The sequence below is a fragment of the Drosophila eugracilis genome, unplaced genomic scaffold (assembly GCF_018153835.1).
Source record: "Drosophila eugracilis isolate 14026-0451.02 unplaced genomic scaffold, ASM1815383v1 contig_2088, whole genome shotgun sequence".
NCBI lineage: Eukaryota > Metazoa > Arthropoda > Insecta > Diptera > Drosophilidae > Drosophila > Drosophila eugracilis.
In genome coordinates this window covers 4,163,509-4,189,904 of record NW_024572964.1, presented here as the reverse complement: position 1 = coordinate 4,189,904, position 26,396 = coordinate 4,163,509, and the positions used below count along the sequence as shown (strand labels likewise).

The following is a 26,396-nucleotide window of genomic DNA, read 5'->3' as shown; positions in this document are numbered from 1 at the left end:
AATTTTCATTAAATAATTATTTATTGTCTTCGAACTTCTTAACAATACACAAAATATTTTTTCGCACTACTTGGCTAAAGTTTCCAGGCAACGGGTGTTCATTCCTCTCCAATGAACAGCTATTGGCCAAGAAACGGCTATCGTTATCGTTATCGGTTTAATCGTACATATTAAATTAAATATATAATAAGGGGCGGAACGGGGAGTTTCTAGCGATGAACAGAGAGCTTTAATTATTTACTTTTCGTTAATATGGCAAGATTAATACGTGAAACGATTTCTCCCCAATCACTTACACAATTTAACTTTCGCATGCGGCAGTGAGTACCCCTAATAGAGCCTATTCTAAGCGCTAATTGCACAGAGTTTCAATATATAAATTATGTTACATTTAGATGTGATTAAGCATTAAATTAATTAACACAGATGTCGTTTTGTCTTGGTGTGTGCGTGCAGGTAAGAAGAGGAAGAGTGGGTCTTTAAGCGTTGTTTTATGTACAGGTTAATCTTATTAGGGGACTTCCCCCTGGTTGAGGTTCTACGGTTAGTTCTGGTGCCTCGTTGAGTGAGTCGGGATTCGGGTTAAGTGCAGCACCTTCGTTAGCATGGGTCGATCTAAGCAGTTTAGGTGAACCAAATTGGACCCATCCATCAATGATCCTATTCCCTATTCGTTGACCAGCTGCGCCGGACCCGGAGCATCGTAGGGCGCTCCATTGGCGCCCACATACTGGTTGTTATTCCGATGAACGAATCCCCTTCCGGGAGCGGCATTGTAGTAGACCACCCGACGGATTCCAAAGGGATCCACATAGCCGAAGCTGCCCGCCCGCTTTCCATCTGCTGGATTCGTTTCCTCTTCGTGATACTGCTTGGGCAGCACGTAACGGAAACCATTACGGGTCACGCCCACGCCATCGTATTCGGAGGCGGCCAGACCTTCCAGATGATTAGTTTGTACTGGCCTAGGACGCAGACGTCTTCGATAGGTGTTGGATGGCAGGGGCGGGAGTAGAGCTGCCTCCAAGGAGTTAACCTCCAGTGGAGACTGTGGTGGCGGATAGTAACCGTAACCCGTACTGGAGGACGTGGCAGGCGGGGCAAATTGGTAGGCAGGAGCAGTGAAGGGCTGTGGCGTGGAGTAGCCATACAAATCCCCTCCAGAAATTGGTGCTGGCGTACTGGATACGATGGATATGGGAGCTGGAGTTGGACGTGGGCGCAGGCGACGCCTGTGGGCACTCAGAGGGGGTAGCATATCCAGCGAAGGAGGTCTAGCCGTTGTCGAGCTTATAACTGATCCAAACTGTCCATGACCAAAGGCTCGATCGGCCTCAGCATCGTACACATTGATGGCATTTAGTTCCAAATCAGGAACAGGCTCCGCATTGGGATGAATGTCGACCAGTGGGTTAAGAGGCGTGGCCGGAAGCGGAGACAATAACTGATTCGTCGCTCTTGGCAATTCATCAGGATAGTGATCGAATCCTAGCTGTGATTGAGGCTCAATCTTGGCAGCTTGTTCTGGAGGCAAATAGTTAAGCTTGCCCACGCCGGAGTCTTCGACGTCCAGAAGAGCTGGAGGCGGGGGTGCTGGTGTGGTGGTGGATGTGGTGCTGGAAATGTAGCCATAGTTGGGACGCTGATAGCTGCCCAGGCTGTTCACCGATGATCCTGATGAGCCACCTTGCACTAAGACACCCGATTGTGCTGGAGCTGCCTTGGTGGATTTAATGGCGTCCTAGGATTAATTCAATTAGTTTGGTCCCTTATTACTATTCTAATAAATAAACAAACCTCAACGGCCCTTCCCAGACCCACATAGATGGTCTTGGACTTCAGTATCCTGTATCCCTGCTTATCGGCTATGTAGTCCTTTTGACGCAGATAGCCCGCTGCATCGATCCAGGCCTCAGTGCCTGCCAAGTCAATATATCAGTTAAAAGGTTCAATGACCTATCTCACTGCAGATGCAGTGTATCACTCACCTATGACTGTGCCATCCTGCAGCCGCTTCTCCTTGCGGAACTGTCCGCTGTCCGTTTGGAAGCGGAAGTACCGCTCCGGTCCCTCGTCCGTCTGGATGTGGTATTGATTCGCACTTGGAGTCTGGCTGCCAGAAACGACTGCTGCCAGGGCCACCAGAGCCAGCTGAAAGGAAAGTTTCGATAAGTTGTGGGGTAATGCTTCGAGGATTGGTTATTTCTAACTAATCACATCCGCCGGCAGCTGCCCCAAACCAAATGAGGCAGTCGTCAAACTGTTCGAGGCTTTCCGGTGGGGGCAACTTCGTTACAGAGAGGAAAATGATGATTTTTATTAGTTTTTCACGAGCAAGGGAACTCCTTATAGTCTTGTAATGAAAATGTCACATCTTATGACTTTATGTCTGATTACATGGTAGTCGTTTCTCACAGTGTGTGGCACGTTTCAGAGTCAAGGTGACACTGGTCAGAGAGGAATCAATGGCACAAGATGCGGTTGTGCAACATTTCAACAAACCGCGTGCGGAAATGCAGTATGTGAAAGTGTTTTTCGCAGCAGCAGCACTAGTAGTACCAGTAGCAGCTGAATCAATAACAACATTGTCGAATCTAACCGGTTGACGTGGCGTATACGTAATGCAGATGACTCGATTTGGTTTTGACTTGGGATCGTCGCTCATGGTTAAGGTTGGAGCTGGAATAATAATACTTCTGGCAATTATTCTAATGTATAAGCCACCCGCACGTTTAATCATTTACGCTTCAATTACTTTCAGCATTCCGTCATAAATTTCCATTGGCTGGAAGAAGAAGGAGGGGTTTCGGTGTGGGTGGAGAAGCTCTGAGCCAAGTTTGTTGGCTAATTTCGGCTGCCGCTGACATTTTTATTTTAATTTCGTGCTCGTTACTGGCTTATTATACTGTATATACGTCTTGGCTCTGCGCAATTTATGGCGCTTTAATTAATTGTTGCTGAGACACTTTTTCGGAATAATCAAAATATTTTAACCCCACAGAATGAACTTTCCTTAAAGGGGGAACTTTGTAGCCCCTTCTACCGAAATATTTGCATATAATATTATTGATTTATGACTCTCATAAGTAACACCTGTCATCTGACTAAACTTTGTCATTAATCATGTTTTAAGGAGACGCCTATTACATCAGCAGCAAAACAATGTAAATCCTCTAAGACAGTTTTTATTTAGCTTTTACTTCTTGAACTGAATTGCTCTATTTCCAAGCGATACTACTAATGAATTTCCACCACCAATGACATAAGACACCAGAAAACACAATCCAACGCTTTCCCATCCACTCCCCCAAAAATAAAAAAATAAAAAATATAGCAAATTGCGGTCCATTTCGCGTGTCAGAGTCGCAGTGCCCATAACCATAAGTATCTGCGAGCTCCGTGCGAGCAGATGGAGATTTATTTGATCGGCTAACGCAACGAAATAAATTGCGAGCAAATTATTGCGACTGTTTCCGCTGTGTTTGGCCAAAACGAGAGTAAAAGTGGCCACCAGCGGGGCCACATCTCTCAATGAAATTTGCTGGCTCGATTTGGGAGCACGGGATGCCAGTTTAGCCAACCGGTTGGCTTGGACTCTGCAACATATGTTGCACATTTGGAGTTGCGGCTGCTGCTGCGGCTGCTGCAAAGTCTTTGGTTACGTGAGAATCGCCTGAGATGACTCCCGACGACGACGAGGCGAACTCCTTTTGGGCGCGATCAAAAGTGGAAAATCACGTTTTCCTTAGCGCGCAATTTTGTTTACTTTATTGTCAGTCGTTAGTTGTTGTTGTTGTTGCTGCTGCCGCTCTGTCTGCCTGTCGAAACGGTAACAAAAAAGAGTTTCTTTCTGTTGCGCAAGCATCGCCCCCGCACCCTCTTCTCCCACTTTAGACCCCCTTTTGGAACTTACGCAACCTAAAATTGCTCGGTTGACCCCAAAAACAAAATCGTTGAGTCGAACAAAGAATTCTGCAAAATGCTAGAAAAACAAAGCAATCATAATTCCCCATTGTTGGCGACCTTCGCTGCCCGATCACAGTTCACTTTTTAATTAAAAGCCAACTCAATTACGATCGCAGTTCGCTCCAAATTTACCAGAGATGATAAATGAAGCAAAGAAAATTCCAACTTTATATTTATATCTCGTGTTAGCCTGCATTCTGGGCACGAACAAAGAGCTAATGAAGCCCATAGCCTTTCAAATCGAACCCCATATCCGACTCATGTGGATCGTATTTGTTTTTGCTCAGATGGGTTGGTTCCGATTTGGTGGTTTCAATTTGGGTTTTCGGGGAGTGTTTTTGCATACTCGCCGGGGAGTGCATGTTGTGATGGATTTGTATTTGGCTATTTCCCCGTTTTTTTGCGATTTGGTTATGCGGCTGATGGCTGCTTCCGCCTGGGGGATGGGTGCCATGAATCATGTGGCATGAAAACCCACAGAAATCGACTGTGGAAAATCTAGTTCAACGCGCAGACAGAGTAGTTGAATGTCCAGCATTATCATGTGGCAGCAAAATCCGCTTTTAATAAATTATTTTCAAGACAAGTAGCATGAATCATGTGGCAAGAAAACCTACAAAAACTTGGCTGAGGAAAATCTAGTCAAAGCATTTGCTTACAATTTCAGAGGAAAAACTTTGGTGATTCATCTTAAGCAAATGTTTGGTGTTTCTAGGAAAAACTGAGAAGTAAAGCGATAAACAAATTATGTTTTTTTTTACTAATAAACAAAATTTCAAACAAATATCCCGAAATGGAAAATCCAGTTCCAGCTTAAATCAAAAGACTTAAGACACGAACTTGCGGAATTTGAGAACAACAAAGATGATTCATTCAAGTGGTGTCCCCCGCATTTTCAAACATTTGCTTACGATTGTTACTAACAAATTTGTAATATAATTTATTACAGGCTGTAAGGAATATTTATTAAAAATTTATGTGAAAAAATGTTCTCATAATTTTCAAATCCTCTTGACTTAATGACCAAAATTGGTAAATAGAAGAATTTTATGCCTAACACTTAAATATGTATTACAAAATAAAGCTATGCTTGGAAAGGAAAGACTAAGATTAGTAACTCATTAAGATAAGATATAAAAAACATATATAAAACCCCCCAAATGAGGTCCCTCACTTCGGGGTCTTCTATAATTATGTCAAAATCTAATGAAATAATTACAAGTCACAGTCTCAGCGGCAATAAGCTCTGCCAATAAGTCTCCAATACCCCTCAGCTGTTAAGCGAAGCAAATAATAATTTCTAATTGCTCAAATTCCACAAACACGGCAGCCGCACAAAGCTTGAAACCCTATATTCAGCTAATGAAACATTTCATTAGACGCAATCAATTCCAAGAATGCGACCCGCCAACAGCAACCGGTGACTATTGAATTACACTGAGAGCAGAGCCGAAAGATATTTGAGTTCCTCGCGGATGGAAAACACCCACTCGGATATTTTCGAAACCAGGGAAGGGGTGAAGGCAGCAGGGGAATTCTGACTGACAGCTCGCTGTCAGATTTCGAGCAAAGCCCGCAGATTTTTGGCGGTGGGAAGCAGCTGACAAGCAACAACAATCTGCCGTACAAAATTGTATTAAATTTCGTTAGTTGTTTGACTTTTCGTAACTTGCAAAAAATACAACAAAAAACTAAAAGAGTAAAAGCAAAAAAAAAGTGTTTGCCTTTTTCGGTCAACGATTTTTTGGCTGCGGCATTTCCTGTTTGTATTGGAGCCCCGCCAAAAAAACAAAAAATAATAATAAAAAAAGCAGTACGAAAACTATATAGGAACATTGTAAGCAGTTATACAATCCACTTAATGGTGTCTATGAGCAGCAGCCATGCCTTCGGGCCAGGCTCCAACTATGGTTAACTCGAGAGTGTGGGCTCTCAGAACCCGCCCCTGAATTGAATAACCACGCGCAAAGGCGACCACGCAGCAAGCTGCCTGTCTTGTTTGTCCCAGTCAAAAGCCACTTCATCCGATCGGATCTGGGGTCCAAACCACCGATACTTGATCTACAGCCCCTAAGTAACCCAGTTTCTCACCCGACAGCTGCTGCCTGTTGCTAATCTCTATTTATAGAATTTATCAGTCAGTTGCATTTCAAGAATTTGCAAACTGAAGCAGATCACTTAGGCTGGGGTGATGACAGTGTCTACAAATCTAAATCAGATTGGCAGATTTAAAGTTTGAATTATATGATTTTCTATCTATAGGAAATGTACTACAGAACACCTTAAAATCGCAAACATTCCTTGCACAACCTGCACTCATCTAAGCCAGCTTTAACCGCAGTTTGCACTGCAATTTATTGCATCATTTTCAAGCTGCAGCTGCTCTCCATATTTGTGGCACTTGGTGTGTGATAACTCGATTATGCGAGTGAGTGTTGCGTGAATGGGGTGTTGTAATTTTCAAAAGTGGATGCGACGTGTGAAATCCCCAATAGTCACGCATAGAACTAGGCAGAACGGAACCAAAAACACACCAGAATGGAATTGATAATTGATAATTAAGCGATAATCATGCGATTGACATGCATCGGGCGACTGTCAAAACAAATGTTCATCATCAAGAGCCATAAACAATTATTGAGGCACAAATGGTCATATGCATATGTTTTATGAATGCCGCCCCAACCCAGGCAAGGTCATTCAGAAGCGACGAACGTGGGCGGACAACTCAGGGGCAGAGCTATGAACTCAACCAAATACGAAATAATAAACAGCTGGCAACCGAAGCGGCGCCTAAAGTTTTCCACCCGTTGACACTTCCGACACTTTTCACTTTTGCTGAGTTGACACAATTATTGAAGTTGCATAATGAACTGCAAAGTTGCATAACCAGAATGGCAGACGGATTAAGTCAGAGCTTAATTTAGTTTTATGTTTATTTCAGCTCTAGATAGCACCCACAATGCAGTGTAGAACTCGCCTTATATGGCACATTGTAATGTGTAGTTTTATGTGATTTGTGGTTTTTGTGTTGTTTTCTTCATTAATTCTGCATTTAAATTGCATGCTAACTAAGTTTATTGGCTCTATTTAACTATCCACTATGACATTTTCAAAAATAAATTTAAGATAAACCTGTTAAATGTTTTGTAATCAAAATTGATTTGTAAATTTCTGTTTTAAACTAAACAACATAATTAATTATTAAAGAACAGCTTCATTAATTCTTCTAAGAATTTAAAATAGAAAAGTTGCCCAATAAATCAGTTGCATAACAAGAACCCCGAAGCGACCAGACAGCGACTATTCTGGGCGTCTTCCGATCTTTCGTCTTGGCTGCGCCCAATTTGCCGAGGCGTGAAAGAGTGGAACCAAGCGGAGTTTCTTTGAGTTGATAGGCGTTGGGTAATGCCCCATGATGAAGGTCGACATCTGGTGGCGGGGAGTTGAAAGAGTGTGAGAGGAAAAGTGTGGCCCGCTAACCAAGTGGAAAATCCACCTGATGTGGCACCAAACGGCGCCGCCAACTGTTGATTCATCCAGCCATCTTAGCCAGTTCGTGTCTTAAGTCTTTTGTTTTATGTTTTTCTTCGTTTCGCGCTTCGTCGCCAAAAATGTTTCCGCAATTTGGCACTGCACTTGGCACTTGGCAGCTGTGGGAGCTGTGGGATCTCCTCCTTGGCTGCTGCTCCAATTTGTCAGCGATGGGCAAGCCGAAAAGTGTTCGCCCCAGAAACGGTGGCCAAAACCGAGGCGGAATCGAAATACCCGGCTGACATTCGGCCCCAAAAGAGAGTGAAAGCTGCACGAGCACATTGGTATCGCATTAAATTTCAGCTCAGCTGCCACTTCGATCCGACTTCTTCGACTTCGACATGGGCCAATGCAGGCCGTTGTTCATTGCTCGCTCGTGTTTTAATTTCGTGTTGTATAAAGTGTTGTTTTCCCCTCGCACTTAACCGCTCCCCCCTCATGGCCACTAATTTTCACTGTCAGCGTGCGGGCATGCAACCACCTAGGCTAGCTGGCTTCTTCGCAGTAGTTCCCCCCCAAAATGCTAAGGTGTATTTCATAATTGCGCCTGAGTCCAGAGCCCGATGCACATATCAAGCGAAATTAATCATAGTAATTGCCGGCGCTGAATTCAACTCTGTTTTGCGAGCTGCGTGTAAATGAACTCCGCCGTAGAGTTAAGCCGCTGTGGGAAAAGCCGCATTTTTTGGCAGCGGCATGCCCCGTGCTCGGGCGCCATCTGTGTCAGCGGTATATGCAAAAATGTCAGCTATGTGTGATAATTGTTGTGTTTTACTTTCGAACTGATGCACTGGGAAAAGTTATATATCTCTTCTTTAGTTGAAAAAAGACTAGAGAAGGAAATGGGGGTGTAAAATACGACCCTGTCATCAGTTTTCTATTCATATTTGATTCGACTAAGACTGCTAATTGATCTAAAACTGATTTAATAAAATATATTTTTTAACACATCATTTACAAAAATCATCAATTTACTTGACATTTTCCACTGTGTGAAATTTCCATTGCCACTGGGTTGGGAAAATTGAAAAAGGGCCAGGCCAGCCGGCTGACTTTGGCATACTTTCGATGCCAAGCGGATTGATTAGCATCTCCGCCGGCCCCTCAGCAGCTCCCTCATCTGGCATTCAAGCGGTGTCCCATGCGTGGGACTCACTTTTATTATACGCTATGTATCTGTGCATATATTTCTTATTCTCCCCGATAAAACTGGCGACATTGTTCCTCGCTGTCGCTGTCAGTTCTTGTGTGGGCAAAAGTGTCGCTGATTGTGGATTGAGGCAGCAGCGTTGCCTCGTTTGCACTCTAACAACTGCAAGCTGTCAGCCAGCAGTTAGCTTTATGCGCAGTCAAAAATTTGGGGCGTTGCAGACAGAAGTGTGACAAGGAAATGGAATTCTAAAGCAAAGGATTCCAGGCCAACACCCAAAGCGAATTTACATAATCCTAATGGTAGCATTCTGTTACTCAAAAGAAAAACTTTAACAACTTTTTGCAATATATAATTATCTAATATATATCATCTCTTTAGAGTACCTATTAAGGAGTCAACTCATTTTAAGCTGCACTCTCATGGATGACCTAATGGATTAATTGCCTTTGAGTCTCACCCAGAACATCTTCCCACATCACTCACTTCTGAGGTGACCCGCCACTTAAGGCTGTGACCGCAATTGGATTCGCTTCCCATTCAGACTGCAAAACAGCAGCTGTTGCTAATTTGTTAAGAAGGCCATTAAAAAATAGCAGTGCAAAATTCCCCGGCGTGTGAACAGTCTTAGAATTGGCCAGCTAAATTAGCCACCTCGTCTGGAGGAACAACAGGAATTGGGTCAGCCTGTGGGATAGAAAAATATGATCAGCGGAATGTGCCCAAAAATAAAAAGTTGCAGCATCATCGATCGTCTGTGGCCGAACCAAAAGAAAAAACAGTTTATGGACAAATAATTTATGCGTGAAATGCAGAAAAACAAAATGCGAATTAGCCGCCGGCTGGGGCGGTTACCATTTGAAATGATATTTAATAATGGGTAATTGTGAAATGGAAAACATGAGAAACAGAAATCGCCCGCCCATATATCAATCCATCTGGGGAGGGACTTGCATAATTAACGCAGGGCAACTAATCTGTTTCGGAGTCTGTCTATTTTTTATTTTTTTTAAGAGACCAAATAGCGCTGGCGAAGAAAAGTGCGAGACAAAATGGCAAAGGCAATTTGAATTTTATTTCTGTCACTCTTTATTTTTTAGATCTGGCTATCTCCCTCAAGGTCGCATAAATAATAAAAGTAAAATGTGGCAAGTGATTCCACTGCGCTAATTAATTCAGTTGCGCTAATTTCGCCCTGCTCTGTTTTTGGTTTCTTTGAGTGCCCTAGGATGGGGTGTGATAGGTTTATGGTTGATACGTACAAAAAGAGAAAGAGAAACTCAGAACCATAATTTATGCTTACATTATTATTATTACTATTTATTCATGTTGTATCTCTTATTGCTCTATCTTTGTGGGTAGGTAATTTGGTTGTTTAACAAACTGGTTTAACTTTAACTTTAATTTTAGTCAGTGAGAAGTTAATACCAACTAATTAGTATTGCAAACATAAATTAACATCTCAAAAGTTAATCAAATTAAATATTTAGTTCCTATAGTAGGGTATTAACATCTTCGAGTCTCTTGTCTTGCTCTTCTTTTTAGGGTCTTTGTTTTGTGTTTTGGTTTTTTGATGCCTCGCAAACTGATTTGCATATACTTAGCGCCCTCTCTTTCCTCTCATCTAGACTTCCCCTCTCTATCTTCTCTACAGATTTGCGCAATTGTGGGCTGCAGTTGGGGTTTTCCTTCTCTGTTACTTTGTTTTGATTTGTTGGCCCTTTCCGTAGCCCCCTTCAAAGGTAACAAGATGTTAGGCCCACGTGCTGCTGCCCACTTGAAAAACGATGAAAAGATACAAAGTTGCTCCGTGTGAGTTGGAGTCCGAAGTTTTTGAAAAGCCCATAATCATCCGCCTCTTAATCATCATGATCATCATCGGTCTATGTCTAAGATGCCAGTGACCTTTGGCTGGCTCTTCATTTCTCCAGCTTCTCTCGCTCTCGCGCTCTGATCAATATCTGGGGGAAGCCTCCATGTAATGCACGATTTTTGTCGAAACCGAATGATTGAGGCCTCCGAAAACAGTTAGGGAATATATGTGTATGTATATAGCGTTGGCCCCCTTGAATTTTCCCCTCTGTATTTGCCTTCTGACCGCTTCTATTCGTATTCAAATTTCTGGCAAAATTATCTCAAATATGGGTCAAAAACTACAGGTTTCTCGTTTCTCTCAGCGAAATATGTGTTAATCACTTCCCATGAATTATTCAATAAATTTCTGTATAAAAACAGCGACAAAGCTGTGCGAGGGAGACGGCGTCCGATGTGTGTGATTTACAGATGGCAATTAAGAAAAGTGTTGCCAAACATAAGCAAACAATTTAGCAGGCGATTCTACACTGATTTTACGACTCTTAGAACACGTTTACACATGGCTACCAAACGAGTGAGCTGTTCCGTCTGAATTATGGAACTCCCCGACTGATCCAAGGGTTACCCATAGCCAGCTGATGGCTTATTTTGTAATCAAATTTAGCGACATGTTTACAGGGGCGGGGTACAATTTATGACCATTGCACTTGCTCGTCGCATCTTTGTCCAATTGTTTAATTAGCTGAGGGTTACTTGGTAGCCACTTAGTAGATAATTGCTGTGGTTAATTCCCCAACTTTAGCTCTGACTAACCAGCAAAGCAAGTCGAGAGCTGGTCTTAAATCTTGTCCGCTTCACATAAATTTTGGGTCGAGGTCAGGCTGTTATCTATGGGAGTATGGATGGATTTACGACCCCACTAAGGGTGATTGAAATTCGAACCGAATTTATGGGAAAACTCTGGGTGACATCATTGGATAGCATTCGATGACAACAAAGGAAAATGTATTCTTTGATGGTCTTACCACACTTTTCTGATATTGATAGGATTTTTTCTTTTTTATAGATGGTTGCCTCCTAACTCTTATTTTAACAATCCCAAAATAAAACTATTTTCTACCTAGTTATGATTATTTAATTTTAGTAACAAATGGTTAAGATTTAAAAAATAATAAGAATAATATCAACAAACTTTATATTTCCACTTATTAACTTTGTAAACTGTTTACTATTTAACAAGGCGAAACGAATTCTTTCCAACACTAATATATCAAGAAATATTGTGAAATCGAAACCTATTGACTTGTGCTGTCATCTAGCAGGCCAAGCCTTCGATTTCAGTGCCTTGGGGAAGTAAATCTTATAGAAAAGTCATTCGAATATCAACGTTCGAAGCAGTGAGAAGTATATTTTTATATTTCACAAATTAAAAAGTAAGTTTCTTAATAAATTGTGAAAATTTAACATTTCCTTTCAAATTCGTTGGCCTGTTAAATGTTTAAAAGAAAACTTTAAATATTCCAAATTAGAAATCAAACATTTTCAAAGATGAAATAAAAGAATCTTAATCCCCCAGTTAAGCTATGCCAATGTCTCGTGGGGATGCAACCGTTTTGGAAGGCGGAGATCTGACCAAGAACGACTCGAACTCGCAGCAGTCGGCGGAAGGACCCAGCCCATTTGCCGCCTGCCAAAAGCCACGTCCAGATACCAGTTCTCTGCCAGTTCGCCAGTATCTGGACCAGACCGTGGCCCCCATACTGCTCCACGGACTTCAGGCCCTAGCCCGGGATCGACCCAGTGATCCGGTCAGCTTCCTGGCCACATATCTCCTAAAGAACAAGAACCGCTGCGATGAGCTCAACACTGAGAGCATTTAACCATATTTGGTTTTAAATCCTATTTGTCAACATTTTTTTTATGGGCCGATTTTCATTTCACACAATTTTTCCGTCTTGTACACAACTTTTCGCTGATTAAAAGCTGGCAAAGCACTTACCAGCCACGATTTCATGGTGATCCTCAGGGGCGTTTGAATATTTTTCCTGATTTAATTTGCAATTTATTTGCCGTTGGCTTTTCACGGCTCTCTACACACGCACAAGATTTTTCCGAATTATCGTTTTCTCAGCGGCTGCCAATTTTGGCAATCTTCATTATTGGCAATTAGCCCGGCTAGGCTTTCAATTAGTTCCAGCTCCAGCTGCTGGAGTTTTGGTTTATTTTTTAAATATTTAATCTTTGTTTTAGTTGGGTTAACACTTCCGATTGCAGCCCACGCTCGTTGCAATGTGCGATCGTTTTCGTTACTTGCTTTTTGAATTTCAGTTTGGGCCAGGTTTTGGTTTAAAAGTACGCGCTCTCGTGTGTCTGGTCGACTGGCTGGCTCGTTTGCCACTAAATTCGCAGCGAGCTTAGTTGACGGTTTAAAAACTTCAAATTCGAAACCGCTTCGGTTCAAAAGCGAGCGCCAAAGCTTCGGCTCTGGGTTCGTATTTTAGTTTTTTGTCAGTTCTGCTTGGGCCAATTTAATCTACTTTGGGGGGGCGAGTAAGCCGATTTCTCAGCTCGACGGCCCACCCGCAATTGTCACGCGCCAAAATCGAACTTCTATATGCCGCATATTGCATATATATATATGGAATTCTCTAACAGAATAATTAAATCTAATTGCCAACCAGCCGGGTCTAAAGATCGCACATAGCTGGCTCAATGCATCTCTCAACAAAATGAGTGATAAATACTTCAGGTGCTAAGCCGTTCATTTTCGAAAGGGTTCGCCAACGGCCTTGGCATGTTGGATCTTGAAGTGCGAAGCGGGTTCAAATCGAAGTGGAGTTAGATAACTTCACGTCCCGACAGTTTCCGATCAGTTCAAAAATTACTAAAATACCCCAAGCAATATGCGAGCAACTTTTTTATCGAGACAAATAAACACATCTAAAAATATATTAAAAAAACTGGCAATTTGAGTCAGCGATTTTGGTTCGAAAAGTAAATATTTAATAGTCTAGGGAGAAAGGCCAAGTGCAAAGCTTTTGATACCCTTCGCTGGAGGGAGAGGCCTTACCTAATTAAAAGCGGAAGAGAAGGGGTCTAGACGCCATTCCCTATATAAGTGATTCATTTCGGCGGGCTATCCGCCCAATTAACACGCTTTCGATTACCCACTTAATGGCAAAAAGTTTGTTATTAAAGTGTAAAATATTTTTGATAGATATTATATGTTATATATATATATATTTATTTACTCGAATACATCATCATTAATCATTATTTGTTTAATCTGTGCAAAAATCAAAACAATATCAAACTGATGTATTTATTAGACTTTAATATAAAGTGGATACTAACTTTTATCTTTTTAACTTTTGAATATATATATATTAATATAAATTCTATTGGTATCATTTTAAATACCCCATAAATAACCTTCTCTTAGACAGCCAGATTGTTTTTGGATTATCCGTAGAACCATTCGCCTGCCCTAAATTATAGAGCTCTAAAATAGGGTATGCAGCCATATTCATAATCCATTAGAAGCCAAGAAAACAAAAAAACAACAAACCTAGAAACAAAACAACAACCCGCCAGCCCACACGGATAATAAAAGTCCGGCATATGATTTCTGGTGGCGTATCTATGGCCATCTGTATCTGTATCTTTCAGCTCGCCTTGTGGCTCGAATTAATTAAAAAATCAAAGTCGTTGTAATTATTTGTCTCGACTGCAAAAAGTGCCTGCCACTCGATGGTATCTGGTGTATCTGGCATGGTGTGAGCCCCAACAACGTCTCTTGAGATCTTAAGTCCCCAAAGTGGAGTTGCAAATTGAACTTGCTTTTTTTTGGCGCCACAGCTGCCATTGTTGTTGGTAAATATCAAGTGCGTGGGCGACTCGGAGTCGCTTGTCGTCTAATGGAGCACCGAACTCCAAGGCCTCGAAGTCAATTTTTCTGACTGACTGGCACTCGATAGACCGATTGTACAGACTAGGCCTACTATATAGCCGATGCAGCTGACGTCACATGGCATGAAATCATTTTCGAAAAATAGGGGATAGGGATAAATCAGCGAGCATTCCATGAATAATCATAGACGAACGAATGCCAAAGATACAATATATTTGCCAGTTAGTTCAATAAACAAAACCACACGGCTATTCAATTACCAATGCAGCTCACAGCGTCTGGACTTTGACTTTGACGACCCACTGTGCGTATGAGCGACGCGGAACAAAACTGTTTTGAGTTTTTTTTTGTTTTTTGAGCTTTTTGGATTATTTATGCGTTACATGCGAAACACAAAGCGAAATTTGAATATTTCACATGACGCATTCGGTTGACATGCGTGTCTACGGCAAATGTCGCTCCAAACAGAAGCTGCCACGCCCCCTCCTTTTGGCAATTTAAGTACAGGAAGAAATATATTTAATTTGTGGTTACCTAATTTAATAATTTTTCATGATCTTTTGTTTGTTTTGAAAAGGAAGTAAAAAATAGAAGAGAATAAAGATAATATGTGAAGTGTAAGTGTAGCTAATTATAGGTTTAAAATATTTTACTGCCATGCCTTCTATTATTTAATATAACATCTAGAAGCTTAAGATACATTTTAAGCTTACAGCTAAATTACATTTTTATTTCCTTAGCAAAAGTATATTTCTGCCAGTGCATTTCAAGCCCCCCACTAAGACAATCGAAATGAAATTGATTGAAATGCGATTAGCAAAATGAAAATCAAACTGCAGCTACAACAACAATGACCGACTAACGCCATAAATGTTTTGTTTTCTCGAATTGTATTGAATTGAATAATCACACATATCTACATATAGCAGGTGCTGTAAAAAAGGAGGGGGGAAGTGATTTTGGCATATTTCGATTCGGCAAACCGATCAGTAGGCTATTTTTATAGCCCCGACTTCGATTGTTTTTTGGCCATTTTCCTGCAAAGTCACGAAATCTTGGGGCGCTGTGACAATTTCATTTGTTTACTTTATATAATGCAATGAGATAATCAAGGCATTATGTCAGCCCAACTGGGCCAAGCTCGGCTCAGGTGTTTTTGGCACTAGATAAATCATATGGCCAATAGATCTGCTATGGCCAAGCTATGATCTCAGCAAGCGAACTGTGAAAGTTCTGGCCTTTTGGGTGAAGACCCCCACGCAATGCCAGCATGAAATGGAGTGGACGTCGGTGCTCCACTTCGGACACTTTGGAGCCCGGACCAAAGAACAGCATGACCTACGCTAATAGCAAAGAGAAAGATCTCGCGAAATTTCAAAAACTAATTTTAGCAGTTGCGACATCGCCGAAATATCGGAATATCGGAGCTGGCAGCAACAACAAAAGTTCGCTGAACTGCACAAAAGATACAAAATATAATAATAAGACAAAGCCGGGCTTCATTAGCCTCGGCATCATCACCATCTTACCATCTCTCACCATCATCATCGAAGAAAGCAGCAGCCGAAGATTGGCCAGCGGACAAAAAATGCACACAAATCAACGTTAGAATTTGGAATTCCACCGGGAACAAAGCGAAGATGAAGATGGAGGGTTTCGGGGCGATTTGGTTGGTGAACCAACGAAATTCCCGGTACGACCCAGCCAGCCAAGGTAAATTGACTTTTTATAGACAGTGACAACAATTAATTATATTTTAATATGCTGCGCAGCTTGGCTTATTAGTTTATAGTATCAACAATACGAATTAAAGAACCCCTCCATCCAGCCAAAAAACCAACAGCGACCTCGAAGAAAGGCCGCCGCAGAAAGTCATCGAACTTTCTCCGTGTTCTTTCGCCGACTAATTTCTATATTAGGTGTCATGGTCTCCGGCTGTCGGTGGCTCAATTAATTATCCCAACAGCTGCGATCATTTATAACTTAGTCAGGGTAGTCAATCTCCAAAGATCTGCGATCTGTTACAATTTGTAAATGGCCGACACTAGGGAACCCAATGGAGCTCCCAGGGCGCAAGGTCGAACAAATTTGCTTAAACACAATCGCAAAGATCAGTAACTAAATTGCCGTGACAAGTGAACCTCTCAAATTTGGGAACCCACAGCCTCCAAAAGAAAGAACCCACCCAAAACCATAGAGTTATACAATCGCGTGAGTCTTCTCAGAGCTGCGAAGCTTTGTTACTTAATTCACCTTTGTAAACGTCGTCGTTGTCGGTGACATGCGAACAGAATGGTTATGGATAGAATGGTTAGATGGATGGATCTGTGGATGGTGTGTGAGTGGTGCCTCTTAGCAGCCACTTTCCAGCGACTGAGCTGTAATTAATAGCAGCTTACGGGTTAGTCGCAAATTAGCCACATGACACAGCGCCCGCAGAGTCGTAGGAGTCTGGAGACAGATCCGAGACGAGACGGTTTCTTGTGGGCAGAACTGACCCCATCCGGGAGAACTCTTTAGCTCTTTTACCACTTCCCTTCGATTTTAAAATCGGCAAGCGGTTGAAAAAGTCGCCAACAGCTTCCGTTCGATTGGAGGCGTTGCGGTTGTCGGGTTTGCAGCGTGGGCGATGGTTTAGCACTCTAAATTACTTGGTTTACATAAAGTTTGATTTAAGCCATAAATATGGTAATAAAAGCATTCTATCGTTTAAATGGTTGGTTATCGGTTTTAACAAAAAAGAAATAGACATGACATAAATTAACGTATGTCTAAAACCTCTTAATAAACTCAACATGTTTTACTAAAACTGAAAGTTTTCACCAATTGCTCTTTTTTAAAGTACTTCTAGATGTTTTTCCCATAAAATAAAATAAAACCACTAGACACTAGAATATTTATGGGTTATTCATATTGTCCATATGCTGTTTATTCCAGAATTCTTTTTTTTCTCATTACTAAGTACTAGAATACATTCAAGAATCGCATCCAGTTCGCTCTAAGCGCAGCTAGTTGAGGGGATTCGATGTCTTTGCGCTTTCCTGGCGAATGGCGTTGATCAGCTCATAGTTAACCAGGAAAGTGAAGCGCAGCCCCGAGATTTCCACAGTACAGTTGTGAGCTAGTCGAGCTTTATTACCCGTCAGCAAAGGAGTGCCGTCTATAAAAATGGCCCTCTTGCCTTCGTTGGCAATGAAGAAGTCGCCATTGCTGCGCAATTTTATCGTTCCCTGGCGGCGCGAGATCTTCGCAGCCGGTCCCTCTAGTCCCAGGTCCACATCTACTGCTCCACTTTCCTTGGCATCGCGGCCAAACGTTATCTCCTTTGAGCGCATAAGGTAGCGTACATGGCGGCCGCACAGACAGGCCAGCGTCTGGTTGTCGAACTCGGATGCAGCAGTCGGACTAAGCACGGAGTCCACTAGAACGCCCCAGCGCGACAGCTCGTTTTCCAGCAGGCGAATATCACGTTTGTTGCGACGATCTGCCAAATCTCGCTCCATCTCCAAAGCTTCGTCACGCTGTTCGTTAAGGTCATGCTCGAAAATTTGATCCTCAGCATCCGAAAAACTAAGTGGCTGCTGATCCGTGCCGTAAAGAGGCTTTACTGTCTGATCCGGCAACAGGCTGTATTGCTTAAGAAGAAGCCAATGGTTGTGCAGAGACTTGGCAGTGCGGGCGCAGTAGAAAATTGAGGCGTTTTTGTTTAGGAGCTCCTGGAACTGCTCCAGCTTGGGTTGTTCTGACTGTGGGTTGGATTTTTAATATATGAGCCATCATTGTAATCCAAATTCTCTACTTACGCTCTTAATAGTTCCCAAAAGATCCTCTTCCTGCACGCTGTACAACGCCTTGCGCTGAACAGACTCCACTAGTTCTGGATGCAGGTTTCTCATGGCGGACACGGCAATCCTGGAAACTGCAGGCTCATACAGCAGGGCATACCAACGCTGTTGGAGTTCTTGAAGAGTAAACTTGCAGGAGAACTTTACACCGCGATGGATAATCCTCAGATCGTTGGTCTGCTGTATGCCAATAATCAAGGCCAGGTCATCAATGGGCTTCCAGCGACCCAGGTCCTTGGTGGCCATCTGACCCATGGGACGACCGTTCCTGCGCTGCGATTTCTTGCTAGCGGGACGCACAGGCCGCGAGCGCCGTTCGCTGGTCGAAGAACGCTCCATAGCTGGTGGCTTAGGATGCGCTACAGCCGCAACAATTGGGGTAACCGGTAGGGGCGTAGCTAAAGGAGCAGGAGTGGTCGGCGTGGCCAAGGGGAGAGAAGCAACTGAACTGGGTGTTCCCGGCAGCAGAGAATCAGCCGAAACCGGCGTTTGTGGCGTCTCCGGCGTGGGAATGGGTATGTTTAAAGGTGCTAGTGTGGTGTGCGGCACACCAACCAAAGCAGGATAGTTCTGGGAAGTGGTCCGTGGTCTGCTACCGCGATTGGTATCTGTTCCGCTACGATTTGTGGGCACTGCAATGTTGTACTCGACTATTTCATCATCAAAACGCTTCCTTTTAATTGTCCGAGACGAACTGTTAGAATTGGGAGTAAAACGATTCTGTGATTACCAAGCACTTTTTCTGACAAATGTGACATATGTCATCGGCTTACCTTCTTCGTTTTTGATCGTTTTGCAGTTCAATCGGTAGATTTTGAATCGGATTTCGTAGTGTTGTTGAAGTTACAGCTGGAATGTTAGCTGTACTTCCGATTGTGGATGTTGTTGTTGTTATTATGCTAGGTGTTGCTAGTGTGGTTGTTGTTGATGGCGACACGCCTACTTGTATTGGTGTGCTCGCAGCAGCTGTGGGATTTGTGGACACCGCGGGGGAATTGGGAAGAGTAACGGGCACTGCATTGCTGCCGCTAACGGTGATCCTTGTGGCCTCCATTACTTTGACGGGGTGAAAAAAATAATTATTTTCGCGACGCACAATAAAGTGTGACCGCTGCAGCGGGAAAAAGTATATCGACTATAAGGTTGCCAGGTGGTTAGAATAATGTAACACCGAAAGAAATAGAAGCGCAATTATTTAATAAATTTGTATATAGTTTTATTTGTATAATTAATGTATTAAGCCTTAACAATTAATATTTAAACTTTCAAATTGTAAACAAAAAATGTTATACATACATAAGTATGTACATTTATTTTAATAAATTAAAAAAAACATTTTTTATAATTAATAATGTTAATGATCGACAATAAGATTACTATGCAAACTATTGCAAATTAAACGTATTAATTTAAAGCAATCGCAAATCTGCTTATTTACTAGCCAGATCTTACACAATACCCACGCTACTCAACACTTATACCCACACTGTCGCCACTATCTGGCAACCCTGGTGCTGGAGCCCTCTCGAGAGTGTAAAATTTGTTTACTGGCATTTAAATATCACCGAATTTAGGCCACGACGCCTGACTCATCACCCCGCACTAATGCCCGGAGCTTTTAGATGAGTGCCTGGATGAGCGGGCTTATTAACTTTCGAACTAGCCAGATAAATATCACAAGAAGCTATGAGGTAAATGTGCCAACACAAAAACAAAATAGTCAACTGACTAAGTATATGACTAATCGATTTACAGTTTGCACTACGCGGAATCAGAATCTTCGCAGTCAGAGAGCAAAATGGACATCTCCGAGACGCCAACCGACTCCACGGGCGTCTCGCCGCTGGCGGATGATGTTGTGCCCACCGCACCGGAGAAGAATATCCTGGAATTAGAGCAGGCAAATAAGGAACAAGACAAGGAGGAGTTGGAGTTTAAGACGAGCTCCGCACTGGACAATAGAATACTGCGTCCGGAGTTGCTCCCCATGGAAGCTATGCCACAACGACAAACCATCGAGCGCACCCTGGCCAACAGCCATCCGCTAATGTCACCAACCAACACGGACTCTGACTCTGAGCCCTTTCAACTTAAAAAGCAAGAGAAACAGCTTCCTAGGAGCAATTTTCCGGACGTTGTGCCCACCACTGAGACAGTGCAGGTCAAGAACAACCTTAATCAAACTAGGAACAAGCCGCAGGATGCCAAGGTCAGCCTTCTAAGGGCCAACAGTCCGGATATCCTGAGTAGCGAGTCGGATGCGGATGTGTCCCAGTACTTGGCCGCCGTAGAGTCCAACTTTCAGTCTGTCTCTCTTATGCCCAATGGTAATGGCAAAAAGTCGAAACGAACAACTACTCTCCCTGGCGGTGAGGACATATCCAGTCTGGATTCCATTTCCAATCACAGCTTTGATGACGACGAAGACATAGAGCATAATCTGGCTTCGTTAAGTCCCTCGAGCTCCCTGATCGATGGATTAGATGGAGAGGATGACGACGATGATTGCGAGGGGCCGGAACTGCTTCCCGACCACGATGATGATCTGGAACTAGACATGGAGTTCGGTCTGGCCACCACGCCCACACCAAATGCCCCGGCAACGACCGCGGGTGCCTCTACTCTACCACAATATACGGCTGCTGAAGAAAGGCGGGACTCCCGAAATTGGCAGAAAATAACTTTACCGGATGGACGCACTCGAGAGATCGACATGCGGGTCATCGAGCCTTACAAGCGTGTGCTATCTCACGGCGGATATCTCAAATCTGGCGGCCAGAACGCCATAGTCATCTTCTGTGCTTGCCACCTACCGGATAAGTCGAGGGCCGACTACAGTTATGTGATGGACAACCTTTTCCTATATGTGGTCAAGACTCTCGAGCAGCTCGTCACTGATGATTACGTGCTGATCTATCTGCATGGTGGCTCTAACAGACGAAACGTGCCACCCTTACCCTGGCTCAAAAGGTAAGTTCGTAGCTATTAGTTATTTTTGCGGGATGTTAATGGATTTGTAACCTTTTCACAGATGCTACCAGCTGCTGGATCGCCGGCTACGTAAGAGTCTGAAGCACATGTATTTGGTGCATCCCACATTCTGGATCAAGTCTTTAGTGTGGATGGCGCGACCTTTCGTGAGGTAAGAAAATGTTATGGTTTAATTTACGTTCCATCTGTTATATAGTCCGTTAATACCTGCAGCACAAAGTTTTGGCGCAAGCTGGTCTACGTTAAGTCCCTGGAGGAACTCGGCATGCACGTGGTCGTGGAGAAGGCGGCCATTCCGGAGAAGGTCAAGCAATACGACGCCAAGCGGCATTGAGGACCTGCGATGCCCAGACTTGTTTTACTCAAACCGCTAATGCAAACGCAAAGCATTCATGACACACTCGCTACTCGAGCCTCTGCATTCCCCATTCTTCAATACGGACTAAGGCTAATCCTCCAACCGATTGTTTGCGCTCTCGCTATGCTTTAATTTAAGATCTCAATCTTTGTGATACTTTATGTTTGCCTTCTCATAGTCAAGTCGAATTCCCCCTCCTGCATTTTTCCGTGTGAAGCGTGAAGGCGTTCAGCAAAACATCGAACAAGTTTTTGTAGTTCTTTATTGGCAGTCGTAGAAATCGTATTAGTAGACACAGCTAGGATCCTATATATACACCCACATACATAATTATATCATGTAGTTATCGTGTAGCTTCCGCTTCATACATTTTGTAATGGAACAGACATATGCAACCAGAAACCACCAAACTTCCAAACATGTTACCTTTCTTTGTAGTGGTAAAAAGAAGAAAGACACGAAGTTGGAACATAGTGTGTTTACACTAAACTGAACTTATACATAAGTAATTGAAAATCTTTAGCTGAATTTTGCATCCAATATCGCATATTGTATATTCAAAGCGTTCCAAGCACGACACTTACACTGACACTGAGAGACCCCATGCCAGTCGATAGTAGGTGCCCCATTTATCTCATCCACCATCAAAGTTAGCCGATTAGCCTGTAAGTGAACTAGCGACCATTCTTCGTGGAATCTACACACGAACACACGTAGAATCTCTCTAACGGATAACGTGACGTACAATTAGGCAATGTAACCGATTGATATTAAGAGCGACATTTTGTTGGTTTCCTTTTACCGCTTTAAACAAACAATAATAATAAAGAGCAAGATGATTTTTTATTTATTATGCAATAAACCTTGTGATAGTGGTCGTTTTATGAATAGTAGCTCTGATCGCAGTCCCAAAGGTCATTGTCCTCGTGAAATTGAATGAGAACGAGTTCATAGGTGACAATGGTGCCAGCAACCTGAAAAGAATTTCAGGAAACAATTTGGTAAGAGTGATTTCTTATATATCTCCTTAACTCACACTCAGTACCAGCTTTCTTGTAAGGTGGAAAAATTTCATTCCACTGAGGGCCACCTGATCGCTGATTACCTCCTCTGTAAATCTTTTCACCTCCGGGCACCAGGACTCCTTGGGCACACAGCGCAGATATCGCAAAGTTAGCCTGGACTCATCATGAACACTGGCAGAATACAGTGAAACCGCCAGAGTGCGACCAATTAAGAAGATTAGTGAAAAATAGAAGTAGACAGCATGGGCCACCGAGGGCATGGTACTAAAGGATGGATTTAGACTGATTACATAAAAGAGTTACCGTCTTAATTACTCACTTCAAACTTCTCAGCAACTGGACGCATATGAAATACAGATTATTGGAGAAAGACACCATTGTTATAAGGGATATGGCATCGTCCATTTTGTCGCATAGTATACATATATTCCTATATTGTATTCGACGTTCTGACCAGTAAGTGGGTGACATGTTCTGCAAGTAATCATCGTTACACTTTTAAGAATAAGATATAACCTAAGTCCCCTTACCAATCCTTTGAAATTTCGCAAGTCATCATTTAGCTGGCGAAACTTTGAAGCCAATCCAATGCTGACAATCATCACAAACATGTCCATGTAGTTCCATATAAAAGTTGAGTACACGTTCTGGAACTTGCCCCATAAAGCCAAAGGAGTGGAGTAGCTAGCCACAAAGAAGATCTCGTCATTGGTGCGCAGAAAATAATTTTGGATGGGATCGGCGGTGCGATTGCAAAACGAAGCATAGTTTATGGCCGAAATCATGCTCAGAATGTGCTCGGCTGAGGGGAATGTAGTTAAAAGATTAATAGTCATCTATTTGAATTTGTAACTTACCAAAAGACAGCATCATTCCCACCAGCATCACCATCGATATAGTGTGACCCATCTTCCACTTCCCCAACTGTGTTTTATATTGCGGCAGATCCTTCTCCACCGTGTGCCAGAACATCATCAACTGGGGCCACTGTCGGGCCAGCTTTAGAGCCACTATCAGAACCAGCAGAACAGATCCCCGGAATATAATGGGTTTTATACTGTTGAAACTTATCGGGTTGTTTAAGACTTTAAACAAAGATAGTCCAAAGTTAACCACGCTCGAGGCAATGAAAACCACACAGAAACAGGTGCGAATGTTACGCCAGGAGAAGCTAAGATTTGAAGGATGTTTTCCCGTCACTCCCTTCACTGGCATCATAGCAAAAAACTCGGCCACGAGAAGCACCCTGCCCACTGCCTGATGGAAACTTCCATCGCTAATAAAAGCCTCCTTGTTGCTTTTAGATAGCTCTGTTTAATAGTTGTATTAACTTTTAATTCGTTTAATTACTAATTACTTACTGGGCACCTTATTCCGCAACTCGTACTCAGTTTTGATTTGATTTTTATAGGTTTCGCAACTTTCCTGAAAGGCTTTCTTTCGGGCACTTAAGAAAAGTTGTATTCTTAATTAACACAAATTTCAATAAAACTGTTGACAGTAGTTTTAAAACAGTGTTGCTACCCACCCACCTCTCGTGAACCAAGTCCAGCTTTCGAACCAAAGATGTCCTAGTCACCTTCTTCCTCAGCCGGCGCAACTTGCGCTCCAGCTTGGGAAGGATCTTCATACTACGACCTACTAATTTCACTCGCAAAAGCAAACTGCTTCAAAGGATTGGTTTGGCCAACACAGGTACCACTCAGCGAGTGCCCAATGACTATTAAAAACACCTGTTGTTTTGCACTTATCTATAATTAAGGAACAGCAACAATAAAAGTACATATTTTGCAGGCTTAACCCTCTGACCCTCCCACAAAGTTCAGCTTTCGAAGCAGCCGTGCACCTTTTCCTCGCCGTTGAACTGCAGCAGAATAAGTTCGTAGGTCACAATAGTACCAGCCACCTAGAGATATAGTATAGTTCTATAATTGCATATTTTTGCAAAATTTTTTTTTGCTAAGGTGACAAACCGAAATGACAACGCCGCGTGTCAGCCGAAAGAACTTCATGCCAGTCAGTGCCACATTGTCCATCTGAACCTCCTCCGAAAAGCGCTTGAGCTGTAGAAATAAGATGATTATACAGTTTTGTATTTTAAATATATAGGCTATCATACCTCATCGCACCAATACTCCCTGGGGACCAAACGAAAAATGACCAAGGGTCGCTTGGACTCATCATTTATACTGGAGCTATATAGTGACAGAATTAGAGTACGACCAAGCAGATAGGTGAGTGAGAACCAAAAGTATAAGGCGTGCAGAATAGATGGCTTGGCCCTGAAACAAATTAAGAACTTATTTCTTTAATGAATTAATAATCAAAGTAAGACCCCACTGCATGCTCTTCAGGATTTTTCCACAGATAAAGTACAGATTGTTGCTGAAGCAGAGTAGGGTAATAGTGGATATGGCATCGTCCACCTCCTCGCACAGTTTGCAAAGGTTCCGGAAGTTAATCCTACACTGCATCCAGAAGTCCGCAGTTGTGGGCTAACAATCGGGTAAAATATTTATTAATCTTTCATCCAAAGTACTGAATTCCCTACCAATCTAGCCTCCTTCATCATGTAATCATTAAGCTGTCGAAAACGAGCAGCTAAAGCCACACTGACAGCCATCACGAAGATGTCATTGAAGTTCCAAGCAAAGGTACTCAAGACATTAACCACCTTTCCTAAAATACCCAGGAATTGGGTATAATCCACAAAATAGAACACCGAAGAGTAGTTTAAATACAGGAAACTATCGATGGGATTACCTGGCCATCGAGGGCAGGAGTTCACATAGTAACCCATAGACAGCATGCTCATAATGTGTTCCACTAAAAAAGGTTGTTAAATCAATTAACTAGAAAGTTAAATAAAATTTTAACTTACCCAGCGAGCAAGTAGTGGCCACAATGGTGATTATCTTGATGTGCCGCGCCAGAGATCTGCGTTCTTTAGGCAACTTCAGAGGTGGTAGCTTGGCCTCCACTAACTGCCATTCCCGAGCAATAGCTGGCCACTTCCTGGCCAGTTGCAAAAATGACAAAGAGATAAGGAATATAGACAAATAGAATACCAGCGTCTCCACTGAATCGAAATTGAATGAGACATTAGTCACGAAGGCCACCAGATATCCGGAAGTTACGCCAAAGCAAAGGATGGTCACCAGGGCGTAATAAGTTCGAATACTAAACCAGGTGAAGGTCAGATCTTCTGCAAACTTTGAGCTAACTTCTCGAACTGGCATTAGAGCAAAGATTTGGGCGATAATGAGGACTGGAAAGAAAAACAAAATCATATATAAACAAATTTAAAAAAATTTAAACCTGTCCATTTTGTTACCTGGCTTGATGGCTTCTTGAAAAGAGCCACTGTACTTGTAGTTCTCTTTTCTGATCCGATGAAACCAAGCCTTAACTATACAATAAATTATATTTATATAAACACCAAAAACCCAAGAAATCATACTCAAAGAAAATTGAAAGCGTCTTGAGGGCTTAGATACGACTCTATATTTGATGATCCCCAGGGTGACACTGTCGATTACAAGAGTCAAATTACAATATTAACATACTCAATAGAAACAACCTACTCGCTGCCAACGCGTGATCTTCGCCAGAACTTAATGCGAGCTAAGCAACGTCGCCGCTTGGCAGGATCCCCAGTGGTCCTGGCCATGTTCCGTGCTCGACTGACGATTAATCCTCCCCTGTCATATATGGTAAGCCCACAAATTGCTACTGGTTACAGCTAATTGATGGCCTTCATGCCAATTGTGCGCTTATCTATGCATAATCTTGTGCAAATACG

General features: G+C 42.6%; 6 protein-coding genes across 7 annotated transcripts; 2 read left to right on the top strand and 4 right to left on the bottom strand.

Annotated features, from left to right (window-relative positions):
• Positions 1-2: 2 nt before the first annotated feature.
• On the bottom strand, positions 3-12,846 carry LOC108108170. The gene is made up of 4 exons (XM_017216112.2): positions 12,465-12,846; positions 1,989-2,151; positions 1,798-1,919; positions 3-1,741 (listed from the first exon to the last, which is right to left on the bottom strand). Exons 1-4 carry the CDS (start codon positions 12,477-12,479, stop codon positions 668-670), a joined length of 1,374 nt encoding a protein of 457 aa, XP_017071601.1. The 5' UTR covers positions 12,480-12,846; the 3' UTR covers positions 3-667.
• Positions 11,798-12,484, top strand: LOC108108171 (protein dpy-30 homolog). The gene is made up of 2 exons (XM_017216113.2): positions 11,798-11,898; positions 12,042-12,484. The coding sequence occupies exon 2, from the start codon at positions 12,049-12,051 to the stop codon at positions 12,343-12,345; it is 297 nt and encodes a 98-aa protein (XP_017071602.1). The 5' UTR covers positions 11,798-11,898; positions 12,042-12,048; the 3' UTR covers positions 12,346-12,484.
• A 4,425-nt stretch (positions 12,847-17,271) lies between the features above and the next one.
• Positions 17,272-19,341, bottom strand: LOC108108205 (microspherule protein 1). Its single transcript, XM_017216162.1, has 3 exons — positions 18,994-19,341; positions 18,179-18,914; positions 17,272-18,121 (listed from the first exon to the last, which is right to left on the bottom strand). Exons 1-3 carry the CDS (start codon positions 19,272-19,274, stop codon positions 17,384-17,386), a joined length of 1,755 nt encoding a protein of 584 aa, XP_017071651.1. The 5' UTR covers positions 19,275-19,341; the 3' UTR covers positions 17,272-17,383.
• Positions 19,342-19,718: 377 nt separating this feature from the next.
• On the top strand, positions 19,719-22,415 carry LOC108108215 (protein prune homolog 2). The gene is made up of 4 exons (XM_017216183.2): positions 19,719-19,911; positions 19,976-21,190; positions 21,252-21,362; positions 21,425-22,415. Exons 1-4 carry the CDS (start codon positions 19,907-19,909, stop codon positions 21,543-21,545), a joined length of 1,452 nt encoding a protein of 483 aa, XP_017071672.1. The 5' UTR covers positions 19,719-19,906; the 3' UTR covers positions 21,546-22,415.
• Positions 22,416-22,450: 35 nt separating this feature from the next.
• LOC108107658 (gustatory receptor for sugar taste 64f) lies at positions 22,451-24,224 on the bottom strand. The gene is made up of 7 exons (XM_017215244.1): positions 24,127-24,224; positions 23,956-24,041; positions 23,452-23,904; positions 23,125-23,396; positions 22,914-23,068; positions 22,606-22,858; positions 22,451-22,543 (listed from the first exon to the last, which is right to left on the bottom strand). The coding sequence occupies exons 1-7, from the start codon at positions 24,222-24,224 to the stop codon at positions 22,451-22,453; spliced, it is 1,410 nt and encodes a 469-aa protein (XP_017070733.1).
• Positions 24,225-24,416: 192 nt separating this feature from the next.
• LOC108107659 (gustatory receptor for sugar taste 64e) lies at positions 24,417-26,264 on the bottom strand. 2 transcript variants are annotated; one of them, XM_017215245.1, is made up of 9 exons: positions 26,179-26,264; positions 26,055-26,122; positions 25,929-26,003; positions 25,476-25,862; positions 25,146-25,420; positions 24,935-25,089; positions 24,714-24,876; positions 24,568-24,657; positions 24,417-24,500 (listed from the first exon to the last, which is right to left on the bottom strand). In XM_017215245.1, the coding sequence occupies exons 1-9, from the start codon at positions 26,262-26,264 to the stop codon at positions 24,417-24,419; spliced, it is 1,383 nt and encodes a 460-aa protein (XP_017070734.1). The 2 variants fall into 2 exon arrangements, with proteins under 2 accessions (XP_017070734.1, XP_017070735.1); XM_017215246.1 differs by having other exon boundaries at positions 26,055-26,095.
• Positions 26,265-26,396: the final 132 nt, after the last annotated feature.